The sequence below is a fragment of the Ostrinia furnacalis genome, unplaced genomic scaffold (assembly GCF_004193835.3).
Source record: "Ostrinia furnacalis isolate ACB-3 unplaced genomic scaffold, ASM419383v2 OfSCF7578, whole genome shotgun sequence".
In the NCBI taxonomy this organism is placed as follows: domain Eukaryota; kingdom Metazoa; phylum Arthropoda; class Insecta; order Lepidoptera; family Crambidae; genus Ostrinia; species Ostrinia furnacalis.
Window position 1 is genome coordinate 431,171 of NW_021137817.1, and position 11,798 is coordinate 442,968.

The 11,798-nt window shown below is 45.1% G+C and overlaps 1 protein-coding gene across 1 annotated transcript in view; it reads right to left on the reverse strand.

Moving 5' to 3' along the window:
* The window catches only part of Dhc98D (Dynein heavy chain at 89D), a gene marked incomplete at its 5' end in the record, with an annotated part of 78,290 nt that extends 67,018 nt beyond the window's left edge, over positions 1-11,272 (reverse strand). Inside the window, 17 exons of the mRNA XM_028321762.1 lie at positions 119-244; positions 1,120-1,302; positions 1,902-2,080; positions 4,317-4,459; positions 4,893-4,979; positions 5,373-5,508; positions 5,596-5,693; positions 5,987-6,182; positions 6,793-6,971; positions 7,303-7,412; positions 7,492-7,640; positions 7,731-7,984; positions 8,314-8,550; positions 9,241-9,399; positions 9,729-10,020; positions 10,215-10,415; positions 11,111-11,272. Of these exons, the coding sequence (XP_028177563.1) occupies positions 119-244; positions 1,120-1,302; positions 1,902-2,080; positions 4,317-4,459; positions 4,893-4,979; positions 5,373-5,508; positions 5,596-5,693; positions 5,987-6,182; positions 6,793-6,971; positions 7,303-7,412; positions 7,492-7,640; positions 7,731-7,984; positions 8,314-8,550; positions 9,241-9,399; positions 9,729-10,020; positions 10,215-10,415; positions 11,111-11,272 (2,891 nt within the window). The remainder of the gene's footprint in view (positions 1-118; positions 245-1,119; positions 1,303-1,901; positions 2,081-4,316; positions 4,460-4,892; positions 4,980-5,372; positions 5,509-5,595; positions 5,694-5,986; positions 6,183-6,792; positions 6,972-7,302; positions 7,413-7,491; positions 7,641-7,730; positions 7,985-8,313; positions 8,551-9,240; positions 9,400-9,728; positions 10,021-10,214; positions 10,416-11,110) is intronic.
* Between the last annotated feature and the right edge of the window lie 526 nt (positions 11,273-11,798).

Here is an 11,798-nt window from a genome sequence, read left to right on the forward strand (position 1 = left end):
ATTATTACAGCGGTCTACTTTTGAATTATTTATTTTAGTAGGATTTTTATCATTAAACGACCTATAGTTAAGGTCAAAGTTAGTATGTTTTAGTGAGTGTGACAAAGATTAAGGTTACCTGCAGGAGCTCCTCCCAACTGCATGGTGAGAGCTTGCGTGATAGTAAGGTAGATTCGATCTGTCAGCGGCGTGATCACTAGCCGGCCGTTCAGACCCATGTATTCGTAGCCGTATTCAAATACCCCTGGAAATCAGATAAAAGAATAAGGACTCATCAAATTTAGGGATAATGACACTACACTACAGTTAATTAATCTTTGATCAACACACAGCTCAACTCAGTTAACAGATTATAAATTATCACTACTAAGGGATTTAGCAACAAGACACTTTTATAAAGGCAACATAAAAGTTTAAAACGCTAAAAGATTGCGCCGAAAATTTATATTATTATGACAAATGTATCTGCTAAGAAAATATTTTCTAAAATTTACTTCCTAAGAGCATAAACGAGTTTCCAAAGCCGCCTCCGTCACGTTGTCTTGCACGAATCCCTCGATGATGTCTCGTGCGAGCACGTCGATTGTTAATATTAATTATATGGAACTTGAGGACTCACCAGTACACTGACTGATACATAGATTGTCGTCTTTCTTTAGCCAGTAGAATCGCAGCTGGCTCTCCCAGTCGAACTCGGCCGCTTCTGTCACGTTATCTCGCACGAATCCCTCGATGATATCTCGTGCGTGCACATCAATGGTTGTTATTTTAAGGAACTTATGGACTTACCAGTACACTGCCTGATCCATAGATTGTCGTCTTTCTTCAGCCAGTAGAAGCGCAGCTGGCTCTCCCAGTCGAACTCGGCCGCTTCTGTCACGTTATCTCGCACGACTCCCTCGATGATGTCTCGTGCGAGCATGTCGATTGTTGATATTATACGGAACTTGCGGACTCACCAGTACACTGTCTGATCCATAGATTGTCGTCTTTCTTCAGCCAGTAGAAGCGCAGCTGTCGAACTCGGCGGCTTCTGTCACGTTATCTAGCACGAATCCCTCGATGATGTCTCGTGCGTGCACATCAATGGTTGTTATTTTAAGGAACTTATGGACTTACCAGTACACTGCCTGATCCATAGATTGTCGTCTTTCTTCAGCCAGTAGAATCGCAGCTGGCTCTCCCAGTCGAACTCGGCGGCTTCTGTCACGTTATCTCGCACGAATCCCTCGATGATGTCTCGTGCGTGCACGTCGATTGTTGTTATAGTGCGGAATTTCAGCCGGTCGTTTGAGGATAGGTCTGAAAGTAGACACAATAACTTTGGATAGGAGATAGGATAAGACAACTGACATAAAATTAAATATATAGAGAACTAAAACATGAGCAGCAAGGTTCTGGAGTGGAGGCCGTGTACTAGAAAACGCAGCGTGAGACGTCCACCCATAAGGTGGACCGACGATATCGTAAAGGTAGCAGGAAGGCGCTGGACGCAGGCCGCTACCAACCGGGCAGCATGGAAAGCATTGGGGGAGGCCTATGTTCAGAAGTGGACGTCCTATGGCTGAGATGATGATGATGATGAAAACATGGCTTCGGTCCTGTGACCACGGCCGTTGCAATCTAGATGAAATGTCACACTAAGCCTGAGCGCAGACCCCCAACTTTTAGTTGGCCGATAGTTGGGCAAAATTCTAATTTGTATGAAGAATCCAAATCGGTGTAATGTGCGCACTTTGATACATCTCCATACACATCAACAGCCCGACCCAACTATCGGCCAACTAAAAATCGGTGATCTGCGCCTAGGTGCAAAGACATAAGGGTGATCGCTGAAATTCCAGCCATTATACAGATTTCAGTCTTTAGATAACAATAATCCCTTTAGAAATTAACTGTACCTAGTCGCACTTTGACTACAAGTCCGTCCAGTTGCTCGTTCTGTTGCTGCAAATGTTCCTTCATTGCCCTTTTATTGCCTTTTCTTATACGAATGAACGTTTCTTCCGTTTCGGCTGTCCACCACACGCCGTTAGCTGCTAGACAAACCATGCCTTGATACTCGAGGATCCATTCCGTTCTGAATAAAAAACCAATTTTCTTTCATTGCTTTTAACTCTTTCAATGATATAAGCAGTGCCGTATTATCCATAAGGCACTTTAGGCCAGTGCCTAGGGGCCCACTATGACCAGGGGCCCAGCACTCCCGATTAAAAAATGAAAAAATAAATAAATTTTAAAGATTTTTTCTATGCAACAAACAAAACTCAAACCACCTCAAAACTTCGCCTTATTTTGGTTTACACATTCAATCGTCATATTTCGATATTGTGGAACCTAATTCATTTTCGTAACGTTGGCATTACTGCTTTGGTTTACATTATAGGCAAAAGCCTCACTGCGGAGGCTAGGGAGAGAGGTGAAGGTGTGTTGGCTGTATCATTCGATATTGCCAACGCTTTCAATACCATCCCTCATTCTACCATATTCTAGGCACTTCAATATCACAGAGTGCCTCAGTACCTTCGAGCGCTGCTGGCCGATTACTTACGGGACCGCGAAGTCCTGTATGTTAACAGAGACGGCCAGCTCAAACGCCGCGGTGTCGGTGCTCGGTCCACTCTTGTGGAACTTGTGGATGCTCCAACTGGCTCCTCCAGGGCGTCCTTCTCGCGGGAATGAGTGTCATAATATGCTATGCGGATGACACTCTGGTCACTGTCCGGGGGAAGACGTTTGGGGCCGCGGCACGGCTGGCGTCGGCGGGCGGCATATTTAGTCGCTCGCAGAATACAACGCCTCGACCTGAAAGTCACGCTGGAGAAGACTGAGGCCCTCTTCTTTCCGGGGCCTCGCCAGCACGCCCCTCCCGACGCCCACATTGTGGTTGAGGACGTTAGGATTGACGTCAAAGGCCAGATGAAATATCTGGGCCTCACGCTTGACGGAAGGTGGCATTTTAGCTCGCACTTCAACGGGCTTGCGCCACGCCTCCTCAAGGCAGCCGGCGCACTGAGTTGGCTCCTCCCGAATTCGGGAGTGCCACAAACGAGGTGTCGTCGACTTTATGCCGGCGTTCTGAGGAGCATGACGCTGTATGGCGCCCCAATCTAGGCGGACGCACTAAACAAGACCGAGAATGCTACCCTTCTGCGCAGGCTCCAGAGGGCGGGCCATAGCCCAGAAAGTCGCAAGGACCTACCGCACGGTAGGGCACGCTACGGCGTGCGTCCTCGTTGGTATTCCTCCTTTGGAGCTAGAAGCTGGGGTCTTGTCTGTCATCTATCACTGGATGGCAGACCAGAAGGCGCGTGGAAAGCGCCCGGCCCCGGGGAAGGAGGAAGGAAGACATGACTCGCGCGCAGTTTGGCCGCCACACTCTGGACGCCATTGGTCCTGTTCTGGACCCGCACGGGTTCCTCACGTTCCGTCTGGCGCAGGTTCTAACCGGGCATGGCTGCTTCGGTTCGTACCTGCATAGGATCGAGCGAGAGGAATCCCCTCTGTGCCACAAATGCGGCGCAGCGGATGACACGGTGCAACACATCCTCGCGGTCTATATAGGCTGGGAGGAGCAGCGCCGTGTCCTCACTGCGGTCGTGGGCCGGGATCTTTCGCTTCCGAGCCTGGTCAACGCCATGCTGAGAAGTGAAGGATGCTGGAAGGCGGTCGCCTCCTTTTGCGAAGAGGTCTTCCTTCAGAAGGAAGCAGCGGAGCGCGAGCGGGAGAGCGATCCTCTCGCGTCATCGCTCCGCAGGCGGAAAAGGGGGTAGAGAAGGCGGTTGTACTACCGTTCTACTCTGCCCCCAGGTGGCGGCCAGCAGGCCGGGGGTGCGGGGGCACCCTTGCTTGTTACCTCCGTCTGACGGGAACGGCTTGGCGTTTCGGGCCATTCCCGTCGAACCCCCACAAGGGGGGCGTGTAGGGTCCGCCGTGTAGGTGAGCTGTCGCCGGAAGTGTCGCGGAAGTCTAAGGCTACGGCCGGATACTCGCGACCTCCCCACTTGGGCGATGACGGAACGCCGCGGAGGTTTTAGTAGGTATACCCCGTCCTTTTCAGGACGGAGCAGCGCCCTTTTTAGGGCGCCGGGAGTCCCACACTCTACCCTGTCCCCCGGGAGTGTTGATGGTGCGCAAAGCATTTCCTCCGCGACAACAAAAAGGGGGGCCCGAAACGAGCTGTGCCTAGGGGCCCCGAGATGGTTAATCCGGCCCTGGATATAAGGTTCTAATTATGATTAACAATTTATGGCAATATTATGCAGTAAAGGGTCAACACCAAACAAAGAATTTTGGCGTTCAGCGAGACATTATACCTTGGCACCTTCCAGTTTCTTCCATAGTAGAATATAGCCTTTTTGGTGATAAACTTATTAGTGTTACGCATTTCTACAAGTACCAAGTTCATCCAATCTTCGACTCTGCCTTCAGTGTATACCACTTTTCTGAAGTCCATTATCTAAACATAGACAAGGTATTATAAATTAGTACATACAGGGTGTGGTTTTGTAAAACAACGCCCATCTCAGGGGTGGTAGCATACACGACTCTCGATGCCAAAAAAAATATTTTAAATTTTAATGGAAAAGTCCATGAAATCAGAAAAATGGAATTACTATCGGTCAGTCCCCCCGCTCTCCCGGGGCGGCGGCCGCATGTGCTCGGTGGTAGCGGGGTACGCGGGGGTGGTGCGGGCGGTAACAAGTGCCGTCTCGAAAGTTGTAGGAGACGTTTGAAGAAGGTTTTTTACTATTAAAGTTATAGTTAAAATTTTATTTATATCTATCTGGTAATAACTTTCATGTGTACTACCACTCTTGAGATGGGCGTTGTTTTACAAAACCACACCCTGTATTTAAAGTGAAAAAGCATTATTACAAAAATATTTTTACCTCTCCTTCAGCAGAGATCATCTTGGCAGCTACTGGACGATTAGTATGATCTACGTATAAGTCTAGAGCTCTGATGTTGTCAAACATCTGAAAGGAAACTCACATTGAATGGAGATAAGTACACTATCAAAATTTTTCCCTCCTCGGTAACCAGCATCTAAGCTTGGTACACAATAAAAGTCAACCAGACTGAGATGGTTCAACTTTTTGGATGGAATTTAAAGTCAGAAGTGATCTGGGGCTGGGGGCGTAGTGTGAGTTTACGTCCAACGCATTCGATATCGCCTGCGTCAAAAAAATGTATGAATTTAGTTCTTGAAAGTTTCTGCTAGGGGCGCTGTACAATCCGTCATCCATTTAATGTCACTTTTTTACGCAGTCGATATCGAATGCGTTTGACGTTAACTCACGCTACGCCCCCGGATGATAAAGCTCCTTTTTAAGTATGATGCAGATGTAGAGGTTAAATAGTAACAGTACCTTGATCATATGCTCCTGGACGCAACTACACTCACTGCTGCCAAGAATTGAGAGCAACTCGTCTGTTGATATGAAGAAGAATCTTGGGAACACACGACGCTTCGAATCCAAGTAGTCGTTCAGGGACTTTTGACACCTATAAAGAATGAATAAAGAGGAAATCAAAATAGTTCAAGCTAGATTTCACATTTTTCGGGCGTATAAATAAAGTTAAAAATCTTACTTTTGTAGACCAAGCCCTAGGTTGACGAATTCTTCTAATCTACCGCTTATAGTGCAGCAGTCGACCACGTTTAGTCTTTTGGCTGTATCCAACATAATCTGCAATAAATTTCAAATTAAATATAAATCATTATTAATACTTAAGCTGAAGTGATTCACATCAATGTTTTAAGAACAATAAAATAATAGAAAACTTATAGCCACGACACGAACGGTGAAGGGGTCGGACTAGTGATCCGAGGAACGCGGGTTTGGATCCCGCCGCCGCTCGATTATTGTGGTGAACCCACTCGTAACACAAGTATATTTAGCTTACCACGAGGGGTTATTAGTAATTTGTATTTACAAATTGCTAATATTATAAAAAAATAACTATTTTGTATCAGAAATACCTTTCTAAAAGACTTGTCAATATCGTCAAACTTCTTGGCCTCCTCTGGCAGTTGGACTCTGATGTCTCCGCCCACGAAGATGCCTTCCAAGTAGAGCCACTTTCGCTGCGTGGCCATCCACTCCTCAATGACCTCGGATATCAATGCTAGGCGCCTTTCCCACGTGTGAACGACTGAGAGGAATGGGCCGATGAACCTGGAGAAATATAAGTCGCATTTTCAGAACACATTTTACATTTTTATATTCTTGTTGAAGTAAATTATGTTCTTTATTCGATGCTAAAACGTCTATTATAGGTTGATGGTTGACCTTATATGATCACTCTAGATCTTCGCTAGACCTTCACATGTATGGGCTTTCATCTACAAGTTCAATGTGAAATCACCCATAACATCAGGTTTCATCAGCAGGCCTAGGTGTGCGCATTTTGTCGATTTTAGATGATAATCCCATACATTTGTCGTCTGTCGTCAACCGATATAAATATCGTAACACGCGTCCTAACCTGGAGTATGTTGTGCTTTGGAACTAATGGAAAAAGGAATCGCTCCCCACATCTCTGACAAGGTTGCAGGCAGAAGCTAATCTACACTAATATTATAAAGAGGAAAACTTTGTTTGTTTGTTTGGTTGTAATGAATAGGCTCAAAAACTACTTGACCGTTTTTTTAAATTCTTTCACCATTCGAAAGCTACATTATCCACGAGTAACATAGGCTAAATTTTATTTTGGAAAGAAATAGGGTTCAGGGGTCCACGCGCGCGAAGCCGCGGGCGGAAAGCTAGTATTATAATAAAATATTACTGTGAAGCAGCCATGCTCTGCAGCGTCATGGCATCCTCGTCCAGTTTGACGACCACTTCGTCGCAAGGGTTGAGGGTGTAACCACGATCCTCCCCTCTGTTGAAGTGGCGCGCCACGGTGAAGGATATAGCTCCCCATGTCTCTTGCACGTCACGAACACCGCGCTCGATGGCTAATTCCTGGGAGTTTAGGAAATTTTAGTTAGTAAATGAATAATATTTAATATCATATGCATACATTATCATTCGCTTAGGACACAAGCTGCATTACATAGCTAATCTGTATTAAGGAACATAGAAAAATACGGGACGAAAGCGAAAAGTTGTCAACCGGCGACCAATTTTAATTGAAATAGGTACCTTTATGCTTGCATTATTAGAAATACCACCATACCATGCATAGTTCGTTCGTTTCAGCCGAATAACTTCCACCGCAGGACAAAGGATTCCCCCCAGGGTTCATAATAAGTAATTAATATTCAGGAAATACTTAGCGTAACATGCTCCTTACTTTTATAGCGTGATTAACAATTTCCTCAGCAACGTCTTGGTACTTATGCAGCTCCATAGCAAACATGTTCTCCAAAGTGAATCGTTCCGGTGACATATCAAAGTCCTGGCCTGCAAAGAAACAACGAGCAAAGCAATTAGTTTAGCTGGTAAAATTACTGAAAGTACTGGTAACATAAAGCAAACTTACCAGTTTTAGCCATTAGTTCTTTCCAATGTCTTTCTCTCATGGCTTCGTTCTTTAGCGACACCATAAGAGGCACTACTCCTTTGAACTGCTTCATCTTTAGGTCCAGCATAAGACCAGTGTTCGTAAGTCGGACGGCTTTTGGGAGTTTCCTAAGAATAAAGTTGGTTTACTAAAATAACTCTTATTTCAGGACAGATAAGGGCGATTTCATGTCCAACATAAAGTGAACTATATTATACCTGTATTCTTTGAAGAACTGTTCAATGCCGTCTACCAACGCTTGCGGGTTCAGATTAACCCACAACGTCTTGGCCCACACTTCCCTAGCATTCTTCTGTGCCTTGTAGATCTTGTAGACTTGGTCCATCGCCAGAAAGTCGGTTTTCGCGCGGTTGAAGTTGGAAAAGTCGGCTAGAGGGTTGTCGAACAATTGCTCAGCCGCTTGCAACATCTTTTTACGAGACTCTAGCTCGTCGAAGTATTTATTGTATTCCTGTTGGAAGAAGCAAAAAATACGGGTTAGTTGACATCGTTTCGACATAGGACATATGTATTCCTTGTTAGGTAATCTCGAGTCATGTGTAATTTGTATAATTTTTAATCGCTTCTGATTGGCATCTAATAAATCAACTGATGCTAATATTTAACAAAGGAAAAGTACACTCACGCACAAACACAAAACATAAGTAGTTTTTCCTAGCATTTAAATAAATAAATTAACAAATAAAGAGATTGATTTAACAATTTTTCTTTCCTAGATTTCAAAAAATTGCCATAAAAAACATACAGTCGTTCATCTCATTATCAAGACTTATTGCTTACCTCCATAAGCACCAGTCCTCTGTCCATATCGTCGCCCACAATACCCGGGCCCTCATTATCAAACTTCTCGACGAAATCATCAAGCTCCTTCAGGAAGTTCGATATCTCCACCACGTTGAGTTTGGAGAACTTCTCCTTGGTCTGTTCAAGAGTGTTGCCACGGAAGAGCGAGGTTTGGTATAGGCTTCCCCAGGATGATTCCAGGTTCTTTGCGAACTGAAGATCGTCATCTGATACCTGGAAAGAAATATTTTATTGTAAAATCCTAAATTGCTTCTTTAGATAAGGTAACGTGAAAATCGCTTCTTTCAGTCTTATTTTTTTACTTTTCTCGGTGAAGTTAAAAATTGAAATTTGAGAGGAGTTTTATTTTTTCTAGGGAGGCAGAGGATGGTTTGTTAACTGAGAAAATGTATTGAATGTGAACAATTAGAATGCCACGTTGCGTCAATACTATGCTAGAAAAATGCTATGTTAAAAAAAAGAGATGGAGAAATGACGAGTCACTTTCAGCGAAGGGTCAAATAAACCCCAAAGTAAGATCTTGTATGAATGAATGAGTATAAAATGTAGGTATTCTCACATCAATCCCATGCTGCCTGAGCATGTGGAAGATTTCCTGCATGCCGCGGTATTTGACCTCGGCGGTGATAGTGAGGGCTTGCACTTGACCTATGGTCGCCATCACCAGCTTGAAGTCTTCCAGCCCTTTGATGTTCATGTTGACGTCATTCTAAGACTCGTTTGATACTCACATCAATGCCATGCTGTCTCAGCATGTGGAAGATCTCCTGCATGCCGCGGTATTTGACCTCGGCGGTGATGGTGAGCGCCTGCACTTGACCTATGGTCGCCATCACCAGCTTGAAGTCTTCCAGCCCTTTCATGTTCATGTTGACGTCATTCTAAGACTCGTTTGATACTCACATCAATACCATGCTGTCTCAGCATGTGGAAGATTTCCTGCATGCCGCGGTATTTGACCTCGGCGGTGATGGTGAGCGCTTGCACTTGACCTATGGTCGCCATCACCAGCTTGAAGTCTTCCAGCCCTTTGATGTTCATGTTCATCGTCATGCGAAGAGACTGCGAATAACAATAAAATGAATGATGACAATGAAAAAATGGAAAATACAAAATGTGCGTGAGCAGGCCGGATTCTAAAAAGATCCCTATTAATCGAGACAAATGAAAGAAAATAACAAATAAATAGCTGTTTGAGTTGCAAAATTAAATCACGCGGGTTTTTATTAATTCTGCAGAAGACACTGCCTATCACAGGTCTGTAACTCTTGAAAAGGACTCTGTAAAGGTGAAAAATGAGGCAGCAAATAAGTAAGCAATATGCTGACGAAGGCGTATCAAATTCAAAACAGGACAAAACATGATAAAAGTTTTGTAAAAACATATTTTACCTCTATTTGGTTCTTCAAATCGTACATATTCATTCTGGTCTTGGACGCGATGCAGTTGCCCAGAATGTTCTTCCACTCCTGCGCATGTCCCTGTACTTGGCTGATGATAGGCCGAAGATTCACTCTTATGGCCCCAACGTCCACGTATTTAACGTGGGCATCCAAGTCTGATATTATATCTTCGAAGAAGAAGAACTTCTCATCGTACTTGAAGATTTGTTCGTGCTTCTGAATGTACTTTTCGCATGACAGATTTTTGTCGAACGCCCATAGGTGTTGGTATTTCTGCCACCTGTTAGAATAAGATATATTTTGATAAGATTTCATGCAGAAGAATAAAGTACGAACTTTATTTACTAAGATCTATCATTGTACTCTTTCAGAGAGAAAGAGAGAGAGAGAGAGCGGATAGGGCAGAAGCTAGTTCTTAATGTCAAATATTAGGCAGTCAAGAAATTAGCTGAAGAGTGTAAGAACAATACTGACTTCTGAATATAAGTATTGATGTCCATTGTCAGTCGATAGATGGTGTCTTGTATGAGCATGGTGACGTCATTGATGGCTACCACACGTAAGATGTCTTCGAAGTACGAAAACACATAGAACTCGTTGCCGGTCGCTTCGGCTATGCGCTGAGGCGGACACGGCAGGCAGGTTTTCTTCATCCATCGTGGGAAGGTTGTCAATCTGCAACAATTTATTAATTTAATATGTTTAGTTCACATTACTATCCTCCCCTGTGTAATAAACGACTAATCCTCAAATACCTGTTGAGGAAGCGCTTGATGTTGTATGTACCTGACGAGGTTGCAGACCTCGGGCGTCCACCTGTAACATCGGCGTCTTGTCACTCGGCATCTGTCCCCTGTCCCCTGCCCTGTGTACACGACCGCTGTACCTACCTGTTGAGGAAGTGCTTGATGTTGTACCCGACGATGTTGCAGACCTCGGGCGCGGCGTCCACCAGGAACATTCGCGTCTTGTCGCTCGGCATCTGTCCCCTGTCCCCTGCCCTATGTACACGACCGCTGTACCCACCTGTTGAGGAAGTGCTTGATGTTGTACCCGACGATGTTGCAGACCTCGGGCGAGGTAGGCCGCATGGTGATGTCGGGCGGCACCAGCGCGGCATCCACTTGGAACATCGGCGTCTTGTCGCTCGGCATCTGTCCCCTGTCCCCTGCCCTGTGTACACGACCGCTGTACCTACCTGTTGAGGAAGTGCTTGATGTTGTACCCGACGATGTTGCAGACCTCGGGCGAGGTGGGCCGCATGGTGATGTCGGGCGGCACCAGCGCGGCGTCCACTTGGAACATTGGCGTCTTGTCGCTCGGCATCTGTCCCCTGTCCCCTGCCCTGTGTACACGACCGCTGTACCTACCTGTTGAGGAAGTGCTTGATGTTGTACCCGACGATGTTGCAGACCTCGGGCGAGGTGGGCCGCATGGTGATGTCGGGCGGCACCAGCGCGGCATCCACTTGGAACATCGGTGTCTTGTCGCTTAACATTTGCTGGAACTGCTCCAAGTTTTCCAGGGTGAATCTGTTATGTAAATTGTCATTTAGACCACAGAATAATAATAAGCACTACGTACAGAAGTTTTACTTCGCGAAGGTATTTAAAAAAATGTATGCTCAATGTCATTGACAATATGGTGTAATTTAGCCTGTCTCAAGTGTCAAGCACCATTTTGTTGACAAACGTCAGTGATCGGCACTGCGCCGAAGCTATAGGGCTGACTTCGGTAAAATGATGTGACGTGAGGTGCCAAACTGCGGAAAATGGCGGAGGAAATACATGATTTAGCATGAATTATCATGAATAATAGCAGGTCTGTTCATCTCCGCGAGTTTACATCGAAAACAAAACACGCACGATGGCCCACCTACAGGATACTATTCGACAAGGCCTCATATACGAGCGAAAATTGACTCACGAACGCGTATTCTTGTGTATGATGGAAGGAAATAAAGAAAATGGTGTACTAAATACTGTGCAGTATTTAACTGCCTAAATAATAATAAAAAGACAGAATGTACTTTTTTAAGTTGCCTCAAGACACTGAGAA